Consider the following 22,023-nt stretch of genomic DNA (forward strand, 5'->3'; position numbering starts at 1 on the left):
ATCATGTTTTCTTTAACAGTTCACCTTGGCTGACATCTTGGTTCCATATATTTTTTAAATTTTTAATTAAATTTTTATTTTTTTTAATATTACTTACAGTTTATTAACTTTGTATCCCAGCTGTATCCCACTCCCTCATTCCCTCTCAATCCCACCCTCCCTCCTTCGTTTTCTCCCTGCCCCTTTCCAAGTCCACTGATAGGGGAGGACCTCCTTCCCTTTCATCTGACCCTAGCTTATCCATATTTTTAAAAAGTTAAAATTTATTTATTTTACATGTACGGATGTTTTCCTGCATGCTGTATATATCAGGTGCATGCAGTACCCACAGAGGCCAGAAGACAGCAGCAGATTCCTAGAACTGGAGTTACAAGAAGCTGTTAACTTTCATGTGGGTACTGGGAATAAAAATCCAGTCCTCTGAAAGAGCAACCAGTGCTGTTGGCCCCAAGGTATCTCTCTAGCCCCTTGGTTCCATATTTTTGCTATTGTGAATAGTGCAGAAATAAACATGTATGCATAAGTCTGTCTTTGGTTGTGACTTAACTTCCTTCAGACATATACCTAGAAGTCGAATAGCTGATCTGAAGTCAGTTCTATTTTTAGTTGAAAAAGAAGGGACTCATTTACAATAGTGAGAATTTAAATTAATTCAGCCATTATGAAGAGCATATAGAACCCCCCCCCCCCCAACCCTCCCAAAGCACACACATAATTGGGCTACCATATGATGTAGTGTTCTGGGTTTGCATGAAAGCAAATGAAGTCAACATAGCAAAGTGCTGCTTGGATGCCCTTACTTATTATGACACTGTTTGCATTAGGTAAGATAGAATCAGCTGAGGTGCCTGTTTATAAATGACTGAATAAAAAGGATATTTTAAATATGTAAAGTGGAATATGTTCAGCCATAAAAAAGAATGAAGGCTTCTTATTGTAACAAATTAGATCGAACTGGAAGACATTAATGATAAATAAAAGGAGCCAGACACAAAGCTTAATATAATATGTAGGTGTTAAAAAGTGTCAAGGACCATGTATGGATATAACCTAGAACCCCTGCTCAGATGTAGCCCATGGTAGCTCAGTGTCCAAATGTGTTCTCTAGTGAGGGGAACAGGGACTATTTCTGACATGAACTCAACGGTGAGCTCTTCCACCCCCCCCCCCCACGAGGGAGAAGCAACCTTGCTAGGCCACAGAAGAGAACATTGCAGCCAGTCCTGAAGAGACTTGATAAGCTAGGGTCAGATGGAAGGGGAGGAGGACCTCCCCTATCAGTGGACTTAGAGAGGGGCAAGGAGGAGATGAGGGAGGGAGGGTGGGATTGGGAGGGAATGAGGGAGGGAGCTACAGCTGGGATACAAAGTAAATAACCTGTAATTAATATAAAGAATAAATAAATTAAAAAAGAAAAAGTGTCAGTATTAATATGGAATATTAATAAGAATTGAGAGAATATATTTTGGGAATATAGGGAGGTAGGAATAATGTAATAGTCTAAAAGTACAATGCAGCAGTGCAACTATATTAAACTGTTGCACTGAACCATGACATTGAACCCAATTAATGTATATCATAACATACATGATAGACTAAGATCAGAAAGGAGAGGAGAACCTCCCCTATCAGTGGACTTGGGGAGTGGCATGCATGCAGAAAGGGGAGGGAGGGTGGGATCGGGAGGGGAGGAGGGAGGGGCTTATGGGGGGATACAAAATGAATAAAGTATAATTAATTAAAAAAACACACAATAAAGAGTTTAAAGGTCAAAAAAAAAATTTAAGACGTTTTGTGCAAGGTGTATAACTTAGTAGATAGAGTGCTTACTTAGTAGGCACAAAGTTCAGATTCTAGAACCACTTAAAATTGGGCATTATGGCATATACCTGAAATCCTAGCATTTGGAAAGTGGTGGCAGGAGGATCAGAAGTTTAAGGTTATTTTCAGCTACATAGCAAGTTTGAGGTCAGCCTTGGTTACATGGGCAGCTGTGAAAGGATACAGTCATGTTCCATGTAATGTTTTGGTTAACAACTGACTACATATACAATGGTGTGTACCATATAACCTAATTATTTAATAGGCCATACCATCTAAGTTGTTTAATTAGATTTTATGATTGTCCTACTTTACCTTCTATTCCTGTGATAAAACCCCATGACCAAAAGTAACTTTTAGAGGAAGGGTTTATTAGCTTACCGTGTGTAGTCCATACTGGGGGGGGGGGGGAAGTCAGGGCAGGAACTGAAGCAGAGGCAATAGAGGAACATTGCCTTGTAGCTTGTCTTCATGGCTTACTCAGCTTGCTTTTTTATACAAGCCAGCAATGGCACTGCTCATAGTGCAGTGGGCTTTTCACCATTAATCATTAATCAAGAAAATGCCCTACAGACTTGCCTACAGGCAATCTGACAGATATTTTCTTTAAAAACAAATTTATTTAAATTGTTTATGTATATAGGTGTTCTGCCTGTGAGCTGCTCATCGGGGGCCTGTGGAGGCCCAAAAGCTGTCAGATTCCCCAAAGTGGAGTTACATATGATCTGTCATGTAGGTACTAGAAATCAAATTTGGGTCCTCTGGAAGAGCAAGCTGTGCTGTTTAGCCCTGGAGGCATTTTTTCAACTGAGGTTTTCTCTTCCTTGTTTTAACTGTAGCTTGTGTTAGATTGATAAAGAACTAACCAGATCAATGATTTTCAGACAATAATGAACTCAATGCATTTCTCATAATATATCCCCATGAATATTATGACTCTATTATCTCATTTGCTGTCTTGTTTTGTATCATTCAATTCAGCAAAATTTTAATGTAGTAAAAAGACTTGGTTGTTTATTTAGATTTTGAGTGATATGCTTTTTCTCAGTAACCTGCTGTATTAAACACAGGTATCCAAAAGCAATGACTTTTCTCACTGTGAAATCAATCAATCCAATTCTCTCTCTCTTTCTCTCTGTGTTGTATAGATGTATGGGTATGCATTTGCATTAGCATGCTTATAAAGGTCAGAAGACAACTTGCTGAAGTTGATTTTCTTTTTCCTAATATTCAAGTCCCAGGGAGAACTCATATCATCAAGCTTAGCTACAGTTGACTTTCCCTACTAAGCTATCTTATCAGTCCCTATCTACCTTTTTTGAGACAGGGCCTCTCACTAGTCTGAAGCTTGCCAAGTAGACAAGGTTGGCTGGCAAGTGAACCTCAGGAGCTACCTGTCTCTGCCCCTCTAACACTGGAATTACAAGTGCAGGCCACCACATATGACTCAGGTTCTAGGGATGGAAGACTCAAGTCTTCATGCTTGCCAGGCATGTAATTTATTGACAGGTATTTGTTCAGTTCTGATGTTAATATTTTGAAGACTTATTTTCCTATCAAGCTGTTTGACTATTGTATCCAAATAGAGGGCAGCTATATAGATGGAACAGTCAGTCAACAGCAAGTACGTGAAAAATGGGTTACAGTGTATATCACAAGCTTCATTGGCCTTACTAATGAATTTTCCAGGATTTAGGATAATCAAGTATTCTTGTTAAATTAGTATCTCCTCTGCTGTTTTCCTGACTTTCACTCTTGGTCCTACCTCCTTGATAGCTAAATCAAAGATGATCATAATTAATTAATTAATCAATCAATAATTGATTTTTGAGACAGTGTCTCATTACATAGCCCTGGCTGTCATATAACTTGCTGTGTGGAACATGCTGGCCTCGAACTCCTAGAACTCTTTCTGCCTCTTCTTCACCTTCCTGAGTGCTAGTATTAAAGGCATGTGCCACCACATCCTTGCTATTTTTATTTTTAAAATTTTATTTATTCTGTACATATAGGTATTTTGCCTGCATGTATGTATGTGCATCACATGTGTACAGTGTCCAAGTAGGCCAGAAGAAGGTAACAGGACTCATCGAAGTAGAGTTACAGACACTGTGAGCTGCCATGTGGGTGCTGGGAATGGAACCTGGGTCTTTTGTAAGAGCATCAGGTGGTTTTAGCAGCTAAGCTATCTCTCTAGCTCTAAAGATTAATAAACACTGAAGCTTGAGTAAGTTACCATTCTGAATAAGTCATGCTGTGCTATCAAGTAGGAGTTGTAAGACTAAAATACAAGCAGAAGAATCGAGAAAACACATAGAAGTAGTAAAAAAGGAAACACTCAGAAAAGAAGATTATCCATTGGAGAATTTCATTTTAAGTTTGGTGATACAGATTATCTGGTTACTCATTTTCTTCTTTCTTTTTTTTAAATTAAATTTTTATTTTTTATATTAATTACAGTTTATTCACATTGTATCCCAGCTGTAGCCCCCTCCTTCATTCCTTCTCAGTCGCACCCTCCCTACCTCATCTCCCATGCCCCTCTCCAAGTCCACTGATAGAGAAGTCTTCCTCCCCTTCCATCTGACCGTAGCTTGTCAGGTCTCATCAGGACTGGCTGCAATGTTCTCTTGTGGCCTGGTAAGGTTGCTCCCCCATCAGGCAGAGGGTGGTCAAAGAGCCAGCCACTGAGTTCATGTCAGAGACTGTTCCCCTTACTAGGGAACCCACTTGGATACTGAGCTGCCATGGGCTTCTTCTTTCTTTCCTTTCTTTTTTTGAGACATTGTCTTACGGTTTCTGTTGCTGGGACTAAAAACATGATGGGTAGGAAAGAGTATATTTCATCTTACAACATGTAGTCAGGGAAGTCAGGAGTTAATGCAGAAGCCATGGAGGATCATTGCTTCCTAGCTTGTTCCTCATGTCTATCTCAGCCTATTTTCTTATACAGCACAGGACCACCTAGCCAGGAGTGGCTCCACTCACAGTGGCCTAGGCCCTTTAAATATCAATCAAGAAAATGCCCTTTAGATTGGGCTACAGGACATTTTTCTTGAGGCATTTTCTCAATAAAGTTTTTTTTTTTCTTCCCAAATGCCTCTCCTTTATGTCATGCTGACATAAAAGACAGTTTCTCTCTATTTAGCACTGGCTGGCCTGGTGCTGTCTACGTAGACCAGGCTGGTTATTAACTCAGAGATTTCTATTTGTCTCTACTTCTGCTTCCTGATTGTTGGGATTGAAAGTGTTTGCCACCACGCCTGGATAGTTACTAATTTCTATAGTTTCTATAGCTGCTTTTTATAGTTCCATCACATTGGAAAATTGTAGTCTAAAGGTTTAGACTTAAGTTATTATTACTTTGTGTTTAATATTAGCTCTTAGTTTGTATTTGGCCACTGAATTGAAAAATGAAAAATGCTTATTTTATTTCAGGGAATGCAACCTCATCTCCAGGCTTTGTTGTCACTGTATAAGTTCTTTGTTCCTAGTTTGATTTCCGTATCTTTGCCTGTAAGGAAGAAGGTAAGCGATTGCTGAGAGATAAGTCCTACTGAGATTGAATATATTTTTGTTTATTTAGTTTTGTTTGGAAAGAGTTGTGGTAAGGTAACTCGGGCTGACCTCATACTCATCTTCCTTCCTTGGCTTCCCAAATGCTGCAATCACAGTTGTGTACCACAACCATGGCAAACTGCATCATTTTTCATAAAGTTAATTTGAAGATTTGTGCTAAAATCTTCCCCCACTTTTTTGAGAGAAGTTGTATCAGAGATTGGCTCTTTGTGTTGATCTCTTTGATATAGTATAATTGATTCCTGATTAGGAGAAAAGCAGCATTAAGTGGATTTTTTAAGGGTGTAAGTATTTCTTAATATGCATTTAGTTAATGGTTCTGGACTCATTATGTTGCTCTGACTCATGAGTACTTAAATCTTTCTTACTTTACACCTAAATTTATAGATCTATTTTAATACTTCAAAAAACCTGTGGACTTCAGCTATGCTTGCTATGAAGCTAAGAAACCAAGGAGCTTTTCCAGAACCTACAAAGTTGACATTAAGTCCGACTAAGGGCCGTTGCCTAAAAAGAGTAAGTAATCTGAAGTACCAAAGGACTTGAAGCTTTAAAAATACTAACCACTCAGATATTGGTGATCATAGATATTTAATTAGACTTTGATAATGTAGTATTTTATGCAAACCACATTCAGACTCCCATTAAGTGAAACTTCTTAATAGCTGGTTTTCTTTCTTTATTTTTTATCTATTTATTTTTGAGAGTATATCTTACTAAAAATGTAGCCCTGGTGACCTGAAACTTGTTACGTTGACTAGGCTTGGATTTTGCCTCTTGAGAGTTGAGGTTAAAAGAGTGTACTAACACACCCAACCTGTCAGTCTGTCTTTCTTTCTTATTGTCTTTCAGTGCATTGGTAAATATTTGTATTATCTTTCTTTTTCAGAAATGGAATTCTCACTCAGTTATACCAGCGCTAAATTCTGTTAACAAAGAATGTGGGAATAAGAAGATGAGTCTTTCTGATTATCTTAGCAGTGATAGATCACTTCCACTAGAACAGCTTCAAAGTTTCCCTCAACTTTTACAGAACATTCATTGCTTAGAGGTACGTGGCTGGAACAGATACTAATTTGAATTTTCTGTTTGATATGCATAGCCTCTTTGTTTTTAGAACTTGGGGTTGAATTCAGCCTCATGTATGCTAGGGAAGTATCTGTACTGAATCTCATCCCAGGCCCCAAATCATCTGTTTTTGTTGTATGTTACCTATATAATGTTTAACCTGTTGCTGTGGCTTACATTTCATATACTAACTGGTGACAGATTGTTCCATCTTTACAGCTGCCTTCTCAGATGGGCTCAGTGCTAAACAACTCTCTGCTACTTCATTATATTAACTGTGTCAAAGATGAGTCAATCTTACTGAGGCTCTATTATTGGTTGAGTCAAGCATTCCAAGAAGGTAAGAATTGGTGGTGTAAAGCCCTGGGTAAATAAGAATGGAAGAAGATAGTAAATAGATTTCTTATTCTAGATTAAAAATTCTAGGCTGGAGTTTCATATGCTATGATCATTTCTCTGACAATCATATATCCTGAACTTGAATATTTGTAGTGTTATCATTTTAAGATAATTAAAAAGAAGTGGTGTTAAGCAAACACTGCTAAAAGGTATTCAGAACTTACCAGACTGCTGTTCTTAATCTCAGAATTCTGCTTTGTATTCTAGGGAAAATGTAAGAATCATTGGATTATTGTTAATACACACAGAGAAAATCAATTTACAGTACAGAATGTCACCTGTTTATTTTATAACAGGAGTGATTTTTTCTGGTGACAAAATGCTCATGTGTACCAAGTACACATGTACTTCCTCTAATAACATTAGCCATTAGAAATTTTCTTACTACAGAATTAAAGGAAGTGTCAGTGGACAGTGTTTCACACGAGCCATAGTAAAGCCTGACCACTTCATTAAATTACAGTGACGTTTTTCTCTAGTAATTTTGTTGACTATCAAGAGTGCTTATTTCTTGGATAAGCATTTCCTGACTTGTCAAGTCTTTGAAGTCAGTTTTAGTCACTATAGGCTGTTGTTCCTTTGAGACTTAGTCTTTTTTCTACAGGAGATCTGTTACAATTACTTAGACTTTTACTTTGTAAGTTCTCACCACTTGTAGCTTGTATTCAACTAACCCTATCTATTTTCAGCTGTGCAATTATAGTTACTGGGAGACATGAAGCTAATACTGTTCACTGTGAGTGAACTTTTTCAGTATTTTTACTATAAGCTTTCCCCTGTGTTACTATGTTTGCTGACTGTCAGTTCTAAATTCCTGTTATAATTTACACTGTCACTTAGCCAGGATATTTGAATCTTACAACTTTCTTAATTCATCATTTCTTTGTGAGACAATCAATTTGCAAGACAGAATATCTTTAAAAAGTTGTAAGATTCAAGTGTGTGTGTGTGTGTGTGTGTGTGTGTGTATTTTGTTTTTTTTTTTTTTTTTTTTGAGACAGGGTTTTTCTGTGTGTATCCCTGGCTGTCTTGGAACTCACTTTGAAGATCAGGCTAGCCTCAAACTCATAGAGATTCATCTGCTTCTTCCTCCCAAGTGCTGGGATTGAAGGTGCACACCACAATGTCTGGCTGTGACAAATGTACTTTTATCATTTCATTATTGCATAACCATATGCTTTTATTTACTATTTCTGTTCTAGAATGTATATGGTATAATGTAAATAATTATAAAAGAGAAAAAGAATTTATAAACTTCCTTGACATTGTCATCAGGATGCAGTGCTTCCTACAAGTAAGATACCATTTGTTTCCTATAGATTCTTTGATTCTTAAGATTTATTTGGATGTCCATTACAATATTTTCTTTAGTCCCTGATATCCTTCTTTGTTGTAGCTAGGGTTTTATGTACCACAGACATGTAACACCACACCTGATTTTTTTTTTAAATAATATTGGGGATGAAACCAAGCCCTTGTGTGTAATAGGAAAGCAGTCTACTAACTGTGACATACCCTCATCCCTAGTACCTGATTTCATTGATTTTTATTTTTATTTACTAATTTTCCTTATTCTTGACATCTTTTAAAAATATTTGCTCACTTTGAACTTTATAGACCAAGTTGGATTGATGTTTATTTTTGTACTATTATGTTTGAAGAAAGAATAAGTTTAAATTTTTAAACAGAATAGAAAGTTCTATAATTTTAAGAAAACAAATGGTTTAATGCATTCAATAAATTGAATTAGCCAGTAATATGACTCTTTTAGGGTTACTACTAGTGTTCTTTTTTGGGGGGGAGACTGGGAAAGTGCTGACAATTGAATTAGCCAGGAATATGAGTCTTTTAAGGTTACTACTTGTGTTCTTTGGGGGGGGGCGGAGGCTGGGAAAGTGCTGGCAATCAAACCCAGGAGCTTATGCATTGTAGGCAAGTACTTATTCTACCACTGAGCCACATTTTCAGCTCATGACTTGTCTTCTTTTTTAATTAATTAACTACTTAATTAATTCTTTGATGGTGCCTCATTAGCTTAGGCTGGTGTCGAATATGTTACATAGCTGAGAATGGCTATGAACTCCTTATCAGATCATCCTACCTCCAGGGCCTTGAATGATGGCATTACAGGTGTGTAGGATGACACCCAGTTTATGCAGTTCTGGGCATTAGGCAAGCACTCTTAGTTACAGCTCCAGCACATGACTTATGTCTTTTTGTTTTTGTTTTTTGCTTTTTCAGACAGGGTTTCTTTGTGTAACTTTGGCTGTCCTGAACTCACCAGGCTGGCCTTGAACTCATAGAGATCCACCTGCCTCTGCCTTCCTGTGTGCTGGGATTAAAGTCATGCACCATTGCACTTGGCTGATTTATGTTCTTAATAACTACAGATGTTTTGTAGTGTGACTTATGTCCTGGCAGCTGGATTATTTGTTCTAGTTATCTCGCAGTTGCATTTGAAGCTGGAACTCATTTATTGGCACTGTCTAGATGATTCCATGCATCTGAAACAACTATAGCACAAAATAAAGCAGTTGTTAGAGATTACTTGTGATTCTGTACAAGGTTTTATGATCACCATGTGTTTTAGGAAGGGTTTTACTCTGGTGAAGCTTTCTTGTATAAAAGCCTGCCTCTCTGGGATGGCTTCTCTTGTCGGTCACAGTTCCTTCAGCTTCTGGCCTGGATTCCATTCAGTAGCTTCTCTGGTATGTATTATGAAAACTTATTATTAGTTACTTTTTTGTTGTTCTGTTTTAATACCATGACCAAGGCAACTTAGGAGTTTATTTTTGGCTTATGGTTCCAGAGGGTTAGAATCATGACAGTCGAGCAAATATTCAAACGTCTGAGCTTATAGGGGCCATTGTAGAAGGAATCTCTTGTGTCTGTATGGAAGTATCACCTGACCAAAAATAAACAAAACAAAAACAAACAAAGAAACAAAAACTAATGGCCTGGAGCTGAGGCATGAAATAAGAGGTGATACATCCAGCAGGCAAAAAGGATTCTGGAATAGAGCTAGGCACATGAGGTATTTGCCCCTGCAAGATGTGATGAGGATAGATGCGTAGTACCTGAGCAGAGATAACCAGCCATGTGGCAAATGTAGATTAGTAGGAATGGGTTATTTTAAGTTATGAGCTATTCAGAGAAGAGCCTACCTATATAGCCTAGGTATTTGTAAAATTATTTTGGGTCTCATGAGTCATATTCCAGGAGCTTGAGGCTAGGAGGAAAAACCACCCAACAGGACATTCTCATTTAAAGTACCATAACATGAACTTATTTAATTCAATGTAATATAAATTAAAAATTGAATATTATTTTCTGTTTCTTAGAGGTGAAGCCACTTCTTATTGATCATCTAGCGCCTCTCTTCTTTACATCAACCATTTATTTCAAGGTAAAAAAACTAAAGCAAACTAAACACATCTTACTTATACTTAGGAAAAAACATATTTCTATTAACTAGTGTTATATAATTCCAAACTCAAATTCTGACAGTGATTATCTATTTTCTTTTGTGAAATTTTGCGATATTTTTGTGTGCGCATGTGCGTGTGTGTATTCACCACAATGCATGTTTCATGATACAGAATTTGGGGAGGATATCTTGTTGTAATTGGTTTTGTTCACCATGTGGGTCCTGAGGCTTGAACTAAGGTCATCAGGTTTGGCAGCAAGCTCTTTTACCACTGGGTCATTTTAAAACCTGCCCCCCCCCCTTTTTTTTTCTTTTCTTTCCTTTTCTTTTCTGGCTTTTTTTTTTTTTTTTGAGACAGGGTCTCTTGTAGCCTAGTCTGGGTCAAACTCAATAAACTCTCTGAGTAGGTGTAGATAACATTGAACTTCTGATCCTCTTGTCCCTACAACCTGAGTGTTGGGATTTCAGTCATGCACCACCATGCCCAGTTTCAGAAGTGATGTTTATCAAACCCAGGCTTTCATGTGTGCTAGGCAAGCACTTTACCAACAGAAATGCACTTCCATTCCTCTAGCAATAGTTCCTTCTTTCCTTCCTTCCTTCTTTCCTTCCTTCTTTCCTTCCTTCTTTCCTTCCTTCTTTCCTTCCTTCTTTCCTTCCTTCCTTCCTTCCTTCCTTCCTTCCTTCCTTCCTTCCTTCCTTCCTTCCTTCGTCCTTCCACTTTCCCTCCTTCCCTCCCTTTCTTCCTTCTGATAAAAGGGTTTGCTAGGGATTGTAGCCTAGGCTGGAAGCCTGAAATTTGTTACATAGACAAAACTGGACTACCAGCAGCCTTCCTGTCCCTGGTTTTCCCAGTGTTGATAGTACAGATATGGCTCACCCCACCTAGCCCCTGAGTTGATTTTGTAACTATTATGTATTATGGAATTTAAAGTTAAAATGTAAAGAAGTTTTTGGTTTGAAAGCTTTGTCACACATTTTTCTATAACTTTTTATGCTAGTAAGCACCAAACAAGATCATGAAAAACATGTGAAATGCCTATTAACATGAATGTAAAAACAAACCAACTGGGAAATCCTCAACAAAACTTAGAGTTTTGTATTTCTACTTTTGTGTGTCCAGATCAACAATGCATAAGTATCACATTAAAGAAAGAAGTAATAGCCATTTAACCAAAAGCAAGAATGTAATACTTTTCTGGAACCTTTAACAGAGTTTAAAGTGATTAAGCCACGGTTTCCAAGTGACCACAATTGACCCAGACCACAGAACAGAACTAAAAATATTATTGTTTATCAACTAATATCCATAAATGTAATGTTCAACATTTATGGTGATACTCATTTTACAATGTTGCTTTCAACTTTTATATTTGCTGCTTTCAACAAATGATGCACATACATTCTTCTGGGTCAGGGGCATGGAAAAGTACATAACTTAAGGTTACAGCTATGCAGTAGCTGTAAAAGCTGATTACATGGGAAACCAAGGGTGGGGTTTGATGTTACATGGTTCTCATAAGGGCAGTTTAAACAAACAGGCCAGGTGCACAGTAGGCTAACAGTTTAGGGCTTAAGTAACCTCAAGGTGTATTATTAACCCTGGCTATGAGATCCAGCCAAAGTTTCAGTCTCTTAGAATGTAAAGATGGTTTTATTATAATGCATTGCCAGCCTTTTGAACATAATACTCATGTTAGCATATTTCATAAATATAGTAATTACTCTTTCTTTTTTGAAGGTTTTTGGTATGTGGGGATGTGAGGTTGAAATAGGATCTAACTGTGTATTTCAGGTTTCCTTGCAAGTCAGAATAACCTTGAACTTACATCTGTCTTGACTCGGCTTTCTAGGCACTAGGATTAGGGGCATGAGCTATGATGTTCTGCTCTGTTTTTCACAACTATGGGAGCACAGTAGTGACCAAAGCCAACAAAACCCCTTGAGGTACTTTCCTATTGAGTGCTTGATTTTTTTTCTGAAACCATTGACAATATACAATATTTCTTTTACAAACATTTTACTCCTTAAATGATTCACTGTTGGCTACATTTATGGAAAAACAGGTTGTTCTGGTATTTCTCATAATTTGTTGAATGTGATTTTATTATCACATTAACTTGAATTTGCTAATATTTCTATTAACCTGTAATTTACTATTATATGAATACTGTCATCAAATGAAAATAACAGCTATCCCCGCTAATAAATTTCAGAGATAATATTTTAAAATAAAATTCTTTGCAATTTTCTCCTAATCTTCCAGTTGAGTTCTTTTCAATTTTTTCACTTATCTCAGCGATCTAAGGAGCTTATTAGCTATGAACCTTAGGCAATTGTCATTTTTATACATCAGTGTGGTTGATAGTTAGCAGTTGTGTATGATGCAATCTACTGTGCATGTACACATTCATTTGTCCATATATCTGCTTATGTCTGACACTTGGGGTAGGGATAAGGAAGAAAAGGAATAGAAAATGAATTAAAATTAGGGAAGAGTATTTAAATTTCAGGCCCCAAATGAGGCTCAGGGAAGATAGTTAAGGAATTGTGAATGAGGCCCTGGGAAGGCAGGGTAAAAAGTCTGAGAACACAGAGATTCAAAGTGTTTGTTTTCTAGAGTTCCAGAAGATTAAACTTTATAACCAGCAAGAGGAGATAGCTTCTACTGAGAGGTCACAAAGTGAACAGGGTGGAGAACTCTTATTGGTAGCAACTTCAAATGATCTCTGGGGGGACGGTAAGGATGATTTTGTTTCTGAGAAAAAGTCTTATGCAGCCCAGGCTGGCATCAGACTTGATACATAGCTAAGTTTCTGTTTGAACTCCTTATCTCCCTAACTCTGCCTGTTGAGTGTTGGCATTACAGATTTGTACCGCCATGCATGGCCAAGAGTGAAGGTTTATTTGATGATGTAATGTGTCATAAAGGAGTGTGATTTAGAGAAAGATGTGTTTCTAAGCTACTCTGAAAGTCTTGTGTGCTTGGAAAAAAATGGTAACATAAATCTGCTTGCATTCATCTGTGCTTTGGAGACTGAACATGTTTTTTGGAATAGCAACAATTTGAGTTCTAAGGTCCTTGTATTTCTAGCCTCTGTTAGTAGTCTGTCATTTGCTTTGGATGATTTTGTTTTGTTTTGTTTTGTTTTCTCTTCTCAGTGTACTGTTCTTCAAAGTCTGAAAGAACTATTACAGAATTGGCTGTTGTGGCTTTCTATGGATGACCACATGCAATCCATGACAGACAGTCCTCTGTAAGTTAATTATGTGGCTGTCCACAGAGATGTTCTACATAAAAATGTTTGCATATGGAGTCTAATACTAACGCATGAGGCTTAAATTATTTCATGTAAATACCTAGGAGAACTTTTCTGGAAATGTTTTAGTTATTCGTCACATTTCAGTCTCACAATCCTGAAAGAAATGTCAATTTTCCAAGTTACTATTTAGGTAAATGAGAAAGCAACCCCTTTGAGTCACTTGGCACTAGGTAATATAGCAAAAAAGGAAAGCTGAAATTACAGTGCAGCTTTGACTTCTATTTACTTTTAATTCACTTTATGTAATGCATTTTTATATGTTTAGCCAATTTTAATGATAGTCTTTTTTCCTGAGGTATATTTTGGTTTCATGTATTCATTTGTCTTGGCGTTAGAGTTACAAATGAATTTGAATTTCCATTAAGGGTATGCTTTACCCTCAAAGTGAAAGACTGAATTTCAAGGAAATGTGTAATAAGGCTATTTTGAGTTTTTTATTTTTATTTTTTTGCTTATTTGGATTCTCTTATATTCTGTCAGCCACATTATTCTTTAGTGCTTTAGAAAGTTTATATTATAGAAAATTGTAAATATAATCAAAAGTAGAGTTAAGAGGGATTATCATGGAAGAAGGTTAGAAAGATTATAAGAGCTAGAGGTCTGGATGGACTGGAATGAAGCAGCGTCTTCCGTACATTACACGACCACTGCATTCATGGATTCACAGTAGCCGTGGCTGACTGCATTATGTCCTGCACAAGAGCCAGCCAGTCAATATGCGAGCAGTCTAAAAGACTCCATCCTTGATTAGCTAAGGACAGTTTATAGCTTCTGGGATAAACTTAAGTTTCCTTAAGGGTATGGCTCCTGGTAGGTTGAGCATGCCCCAGTGAATGACCCTCAGAAATATATGGCTAGGACAAATTTGGAGTTGATGGCTTATTAAATTAAAGAGAAAGAGGATATAAAGCTGAGGGGTCATTGGGAGGTAGGAGGAGTTAAAAGGGGGGAGTTGGGTGAAATGATCAAAATACGTTGTGGGAAATTCCAAAGGAATGGATAAATATTTTAAATCTATATAAATAGATAATAAAGTAAATTTCAAAGAAACACATGCATACACACACACAAATACAAAGAGTACAACATTACCAACCTCTGGTATATTACTTTTTTGTTGTTATTGCAACAACAAAGTTCCAGACAAACGCAGTGTAAGGAAGGAAGGCTTAATTTTGGCTCGCAGTTGAGAGTGTGGTCCGTCATGGTGGGGACAGCATGGTTGTAGGAGCTTGAGGCAGCTGGCCACATTCTATCCACATTCAGGAAGCAGAGAACAAGGAATGCTTGTGCTCAGGACCCCAACCCACATTTAGGCTCAGCCTCCCTGTACCCCAGTTAACCTAATTTAGATAATCTCTACAGACATGTCTAGAGGTTGGTTTCCATGCTGTAGAGCCTGTCAAGTTAAGAATCAAGATTAACCACTACACTTACACATCTATCATCTATTTCCAACAGTTATCAACTCAATTTAGTGGCTTTTCTTTTAAGACGTTTTATTTTTAATAGTTTTAAATAGATGTATGCAAGTGGATGTGTACATGTGAGTGCAGGCGCCCTTGGAGGCCAAAGGTGTTGGATCCCTTGGAGGTAAAGTTTACTTACGATTGTGAGCCAGCCACTGGAACCTAACTTAGCATCGCTGAAAGAGCAGTGCATTCTAACTGCTGAATCTCGCTAGCCCCACACTGCCTTTCACTGTTTACTTTTTCTCCTTGAATTCTTTAGTGAAACTCAGATACCATCTCAGCTGTTAAAATGGTACTATTATTATACCTAACATGAACAGTGTTTAAAACTTTCTAATACTTATTATTCGTCTGTCAGTGTGTTTATGTGTGTACACCTGCATGCCAGGCTTGTATGAGAGGGTCAGAGGACAATGTTGTGGAGTTGATTTTCTCCTACCACTACACATGGGTTCTGGGGAATGGATTCATGTGTCATGCTTACATGACAAATGCTTTACCCTCTTAGCCATCTCTCCAGTCCAACATGTATCATTTATTTTATTTTATTTTTTGAAACAGGGTCACATGTATTCCTATTGGCCCTCAAACCTACTGTGTAGTTAAAGCTGGCTTTGAACTTCAGATCTTCCCTTAAGTTCCTTTTAAGTGCTAGGACTGTAGGCGTAGACCACTATATTCAGTTTGTGTGGTGCTAGGAATCAATTCTAGTGTTTTATTTATGCTGAGATAGCATTGTACCAACTGAGCTATGGGTACCAACATACCTGCCCCTTACAAATAGCTGTTAATTGCAAACTGAACCAAATGTTCACGATCATTTAGCTCAGGTTTGTTTCTCTTTTTATCTTTAGAGTGCAGTTTAAGTAGGAGAATGTAGAGTTAGAGGTAGGATAACGCAGAAAATGTTTTAAATTCTTCAAATTCATTATTTTAATGCTTTTCTATATGGTTATGACCACTTTTAGAAGGAAATGGAGCATTAGAGGGTAGTGAAAACATCCTTTTTTAAGATAGTGTCTTACTGTGTACCCTTGGCTGGCCTGGTACATGTTTTATGGATCAGGCTGGCCTCAAACTCACAGAAGTCTTCCTGCTTCTTCCTCTGGAGTGCTGAGATTAAAGATGAATACTACCATGCTCAGCAATGAAGAAGTCTTATGACGCTCTAGTTATCAAAAAGAATATGGTAGTATCAATACCACATGGGAACTTTTCAGATACTAAAACTGTTAGACCCTGCTCTTGATCTACTGAGTAAAACCTTATAGATACCACAGTAATTTGTTGTACCATTCCCCCAATTTTAGTGCACGCTGGAGTTTGAAAAACCCTCTTACAAAGAAATACTACTAGAAAAGTGTGTTTGCTTGTATAACTTTTGGCCAACTTGCAGAGACACATAAGTACCTTACAGTTTCTGCAGTGTCTTTTCACAAATACTCCTTTTGTGTGTGTATTGCTGAGAACAGAACTCAGGCCTCATACATTCAAAGCAAATAATCTACCACCGAGCTAAAGTCTTAGCCAAGATTTTTCATAATTGTGTCATAAATTTATGGGGAACATCTAAAGAGGAACAGTGCTTTTTTAAACGCCTTTAAGTATATAAATGGGCATGTGTCCAGATAACTTTGTCATAATATTTAGAATTAAATAATATTGCCTATTAAATAATATTAATTAAATAGAATTAAATAATATTACCTGGCAAGTAAGATGGCTTAGCAGATGCTTCAGTGTCAGCCTCACAACCTGAGTTCAAATCTAACATTCCACCAGATAGCAGGAGAAAACAGACTTCCAAGAGTTGTCTCCTGTCCTTCACACAGGCACTGTGACCTGTGCATGAGTGCACACACAATAATTAACTAATAAACAGATAAATTCAGTATAGCTCATAAGTTTTCAGTAATTCATTTTGGAAAAATTAGTTGAATATTATATTTCTATTATATGACCATTTTCCACATAAGTGACCAGAAGGGAATAAATTGTAGTGATAGATCCTAAAGAAGAGAAGGGTAGAATACCAATCTCAGTATCATTTGCCAGGGACATTTCTGGGTGTAGCAATGATTGGAAAGAGTGTGCTACTATCATTTAGCAGGCAGCAGCTAGGAATATTGAACACAGTGCAGGGGATGAGGGTAAGAATAAGAGGCAGTCATTGAAACATGAATTGTTTTATATAGAATGCCAGCGATTTGTAAAGAAGCACTCACCAAGAAAGGTTAGGGTTAGAATTAGGATTAGAACCTGGGCTGTATATCCAGTACCACATTAAAAAAGAAAAGGTTACTGGGAACAGTCATCATTGTTTGTGGTTATATGAGACACATTTGTGAAGTCCTGTCAAAACTCAAGTAACCTATATCAGTTTGCCAAGTAAACAGATTATCATAGGCTTTGTTAAATGTTCTCTAATCTTTTCTTGCTTCTTCTGTTGAACCATCATGGTAGTGAGTAATGGGAGAGTTATCATCTCCAAAACTCTGACACTGTATATTATCACACACTCTACATTATTGTACATCACCCTTTGATCAGTGCATCACTGTTATCAATGATCTATGTAGATAGAAGGGTAAAAGTATGAGTTCACAGTTGTAGGTCTTTTTGTAAATCTTTTTAACTGGATTGAAAGATACATATGAGACATGGGTGGATTGAACTACTCACTTTATATATTGTAAGTTAAGAGATTATATTTATTGATTTAGGAGTGAATACAATATATCCAGATGTGAAGTTATACGGTTATAGGCATTTTACTTGCATGTATGTCTGTGTAGCACATGGTGACTGGAAGAGGGCATTGGATCCTTTGGAATTGGAGTTATAGACAGTTGTGAGCTGCCATGCTGCTGTTGCTGAGAACTGAACTCTGGGTCCTCTGCAAGAGCAACAAGTAATTTTAACTGCTGGGGAATCTCTCCAAACCTGGATATGTCTTTACTAGAAGATTGAAATCTGCTAACTTTCTCCTTATTTAATTTTAGACTAGATTGAATTCTGGTGAGAATATATTTCCTGAGGAATTTAGGCAGAACTGGATATTGATTCCTGAAACACGGGTTTCATTTAGTGTGCTGCTGTGTTACTGGTGCATAGGGGTTCCTAGTGAATGTTTAAAGTTTTGAGACATTTGGGCTGTGTGGGATTAAAGACATTTTTTTTCTACTTATTTTGTTCATTTTCAGTTTTTGTGAATGTTTTATGTTAGTTTATCATGAACTTTTCTCTGAATTGTTACTGAGTACCCATTCTCAGTGATTTTTCATTATTTTCCCTAAGGGATTTCCATAATTGAGGAGTATTAGAATTCAGTGATAATGAATTACTGGAGGCAAATATATTGACTGTAATCGTTTTTAAGTATTGTAACATCCAGAATTTGTTTAAAGCGTAATCATTTTTTCTTTTCTTCTCAGATTTACTTATAGAATCTGGCTGCTGAGAATATTTAATGAGTTGATTTTAATGGTTTCTTAGAAGACAAGACTGTTGGGTTGTAATGGCACATGCTTTTAATCCCAGCTCTTGGGAGGCAGAGGCAGGCAGATCTTTGAGTTCAAGGCTAGTCTAGTTTATGTAGTAGTGAGTTCCAGGACAGCCACGGAGGAATCTGTCTCAAAGAAAAAAAAAAGGAGTGGGGAGAGAGATGATGAGCAAGAATAATACTGTGGTTAATCACTATGCTTTTATTTTAAAAAGAAAGTAAATTGTGCATTAGAGAACTGATAGTTTTTGAATGCTGTGTCCTTTTATTACTTTATATTGCCTACCTTTAGCTTGGAAACTGAGCACTTGCTGGTGTTGAATCTGAATATTATGATTTTTTTATTGTAGAGAGACAACTTTGGGTGGATCCATGAACTCTGTGTCTCAGTTGATTGAGTACATTGGCTGGTTGTCCGTGATTGCAGTGCGCTTGGAGAGCAACAGTACATTGTTGTTACACTTTATTTTGGACTTCTATGAGAAGGTAGTACACAAACCACAAATTTATGATAGCTAGTCACTTTTTTGGCCTATAATGTAGATGTCATGTATAATCATTAAGGTAAGTTACAATCTTACTTTGTAGTTAAAATAACCACGTTTTGAAATTAATGGTTTATTTTCACCTGAATAACTGACTGTAATAGAACAAGTGTAGTTTCATCTGAACATCTGGTTGGTTTTAATTCAAATGCTTTTTAATATATATTGACTTATAAATAAGCTGGTTCTAGGCAGAAGTCTTCCTAGCATCATTTTATTGTTGTTGTTGTTGTTCATCTGTGTTCATCCCCATCCCCTGGCAGGACAAAAGAAAATGTTAAATTGCTTCTTCAGATTTATACTTCTGACTTTAAACTGCTTGATATTTTTTCTGGTACCTAGTTCCTTTATAATTCTACTCATTTTATAGTTTTATAATATTTAACGTGGACAAAACTATTATCATCACAAAGTACCCATTATAATCTTCCTTTCCTCAGTTATCTTTCTTAATTCACTAATACCTAGTTGGATTTTTTTTTTTGTTTTGTTTTTAGGTAGGGCTCATATAGCCCAGGGTGGTCACAAATTTGTTGTGTAGCCAAGTGTCTTAGCATTTCTATTGCTCTGATAAAACACCATGACCAAAAACAACTTAGGGAACAAAGGGTTTATTTTAGTTTACATGTCTTCCCAGTCCATTATGAAGGGAATTTAGGGCAGAAACTTCAAGGCAGGAACTGAAACAGAGGCCATGGAGGATCACTACTCACTGGCTTGCTCCTCAAGACTTTCTCAGCCTGATTTTTTATAATATCTAGGACCACAAGCCAAGACGAGGCACCACCCACAGTGAGCTGGGCCCTCTTACATCAAAGAACATGCTCTACAGTGTTGCCCATAGTCCAGTCTGGTGGGGCCCTTTTATCAATTGAGGTTCCCTATTTCCAAATGACTGGTTTATATTATGTTGATGTAAAACTAGCCAGCACACTGAGAATCACCTGATCCTCTCTCCTGGAGGTTGGGATTAAAGGCTTGCATCAACACATCCAAAACACTATTGTGGATTGAAGCATAACTCCAGCCTATGTTACATATTTGCTTAGAAAAATGTGTTCCTTTGTTTTGCAGGTTGCTAGTTAACTAATTATGGTAAATAAATATTTGGGAGACTTAGGGAAAAGAAATGTTCCCATACTGTAACATGATTTTTTTCCAGGTCTAAGATGAATTTAAAGATTTATTTATTTTTATTTAATTTGTATGGGTGTTTTGCATGTACTTAGTGTTTTGTGCATTATACAAAAATTGTTGGGATAGAGGACAGAAGAGGGCATCAGATCCCCTGGAACTGGAGTTACAGATAGTTGTAAACCACTATATGGGTGCTGGGTCCTTTGGAAAAACAGACAGTGCTCTTAATGCAGGATCTCACTGTGTAGCCTTGGCTGGCCTTAAACTCATAGAGAATGACTTGCCTATGCCTCCTGAGTGCTGGAATTAAAGGCATGTACCAGCTGGCCAACCTAAATGAAATATTTTAATAATGGTTTTATAGAAATAATTTTTCTCAGTTAAGGTTGATATTTGATGAGTTATATTTTGAACAGACTTAAAGTTACCCTTTGTATTTAGGAGTCAGATAGGTTCAAATGTAATGAAACACTGTTGTTTATCTTAGATTGATGATTCTTTGAGTAAACTTCATTGATTTATGGAAAATAATCTATATATTGATATTAACATTCTTTCCAAAAGGTGTGTGACATATATATAAATTATGACCTTCCATTAGTGGTGTTGTTTCCTCCTGTGATCTTCCATTCTGCACTCCTAAGCCTGGATGCCAGTATCTTGAACCAACTCTGTTACATTATGTACAGGTACAAGCCCGTATCTCTCTTTAAATCACTTTAGGAATTACTACATCATAGTTCTCTCTTCATCACTTGGTTTTAAAAATTAAAATTCCTATCAATTTTCTGCCATGGTTTATAGAAATAGGAAACATGGCTTTTATGGTGTATGCCCTATTAGAAGGCCTTTTATTGTAGTATGCTTGTTATCCATAGTGCTGGTTTTCCTAAAGACATGCTCATTGCAATGCATCATACTCTTTAGCAGTATTGGCTCCCACATGCTTTTTCCTTCATCTCCTTCCTGCTAGTCCACTTCCTTTCTCTAGTCTTGCTTCTGCTTTGTTATAATATGTATATATAAATGATGCTTTCTGTCTGTGAAATATTGGATCCACAAATGAGAGAAAACATATTTTTTCTGAGTCTGCCATATTTTACTTTATAAGTGATTTCAAGCTTATTATGGAGGTACCTTCAAACACTAAAAATGATGCTGTGTTATTTTTTATCTCCCCAACCCAGATAGGGCGTATGGAATTAAAAGTCTGTTATGGATTGTTTTTTTATGTAAAGGCACTATTTTACTCAGCTTTGTTAAAATTTCTGCATGTTTAAGAAAATTTACTCATTTGTTGATAACTGTTGAAGTGTATGTAGTTTCTCTGGTAAAAGGATCATTTTCTGGGAGGCAAGAGGAACTATTTATTGCCAGTTTTGTGAGTTCCTAAGCTTTATTTCAGGCCTTTTGCTCTTTTTTAACTTACTAATTTTTTATTAATTACATTTTATCCCAGCTGTAGCCCCCTCCCTCATCCCTTAGTAATCTCTCCCTCCCTCCCTCATCTCCTCCCATGCCTTTTGCTCTTTTATTTGTGGATTGAGTTTATTTTTAATCCCTGAGTATACTTCCTTCTGTGATAGTTTGTACAGCTCTGTCAGTGTTAAAACATGTAGAAATGAATTAGATAGCAGTTCTCAGATAAGAACAAATTACATTTCTGAATTTCATTGTTCTGCTCTATCTTTAAACTAACTTTTTTTTACATTTATTTGTGTGTGTGTGTGTGTGTGACATGTGGAGGTCA

At 36.9% G+C, this 22,023-nt stretch overlaps 1 protein-coding gene across 3 annotated transcripts in view; it reads left to right on the top strand.

Moving 5' to 3' along the window:
- Cenpi (centromere protein I) overlaps positions 1-22,023 on the top strand; it is an 88,184-nt gene that overhangs the window by 18,797 nt on the left and 47,364 nt on the right. For all 3 annotated transcript variants that reach the window (XM_060374544.1, XM_021626199.2, XM_060374545.1), the window contains 10 exons: positions 5,260-5,349; positions 5,788-5,916; positions 6,290-6,451; positions 6,688-6,808; positions 8,070-8,161; positions 9,458-9,575; positions 10,209-10,273; positions 13,457-13,551; positions 18,942-19,077; positions 20,838-20,962. In XM_060374544.1, the coding sequence (XP_060230527.1) occupies positions 5,260-5,349; positions 5,788-5,916; positions 6,290-6,451; positions 6,688-6,808; positions 8,070-8,161; positions 9,458-9,575; positions 10,209-10,273; positions 13,457-13,551; positions 18,942-19,077; positions 20,838-20,962 (1,133 nt within the window). The remainder of the gene's footprint in view (positions 1-5,259; positions 5,350-5,787; positions 5,917-6,289; positions 6,452-6,687; positions 6,809-8,069; positions 8,162-9,457; positions 9,576-10,208; positions 10,274-13,456; positions 13,552-18,941; positions 19,078-20,837; positions 20,963-22,023) is intronic.

This window comes from Meriones unguiculatus, chromosome X (assembly GCF_030254825.1).
Source record: "Meriones unguiculatus strain TT.TT164.6M chromosome X, Bangor_MerUng_6.1, whole genome shotgun sequence".
NCBI lineage: Eukaryota > Metazoa > Chordata > Mammalia > Rodentia > Muridae > Meriones > Meriones unguiculatus.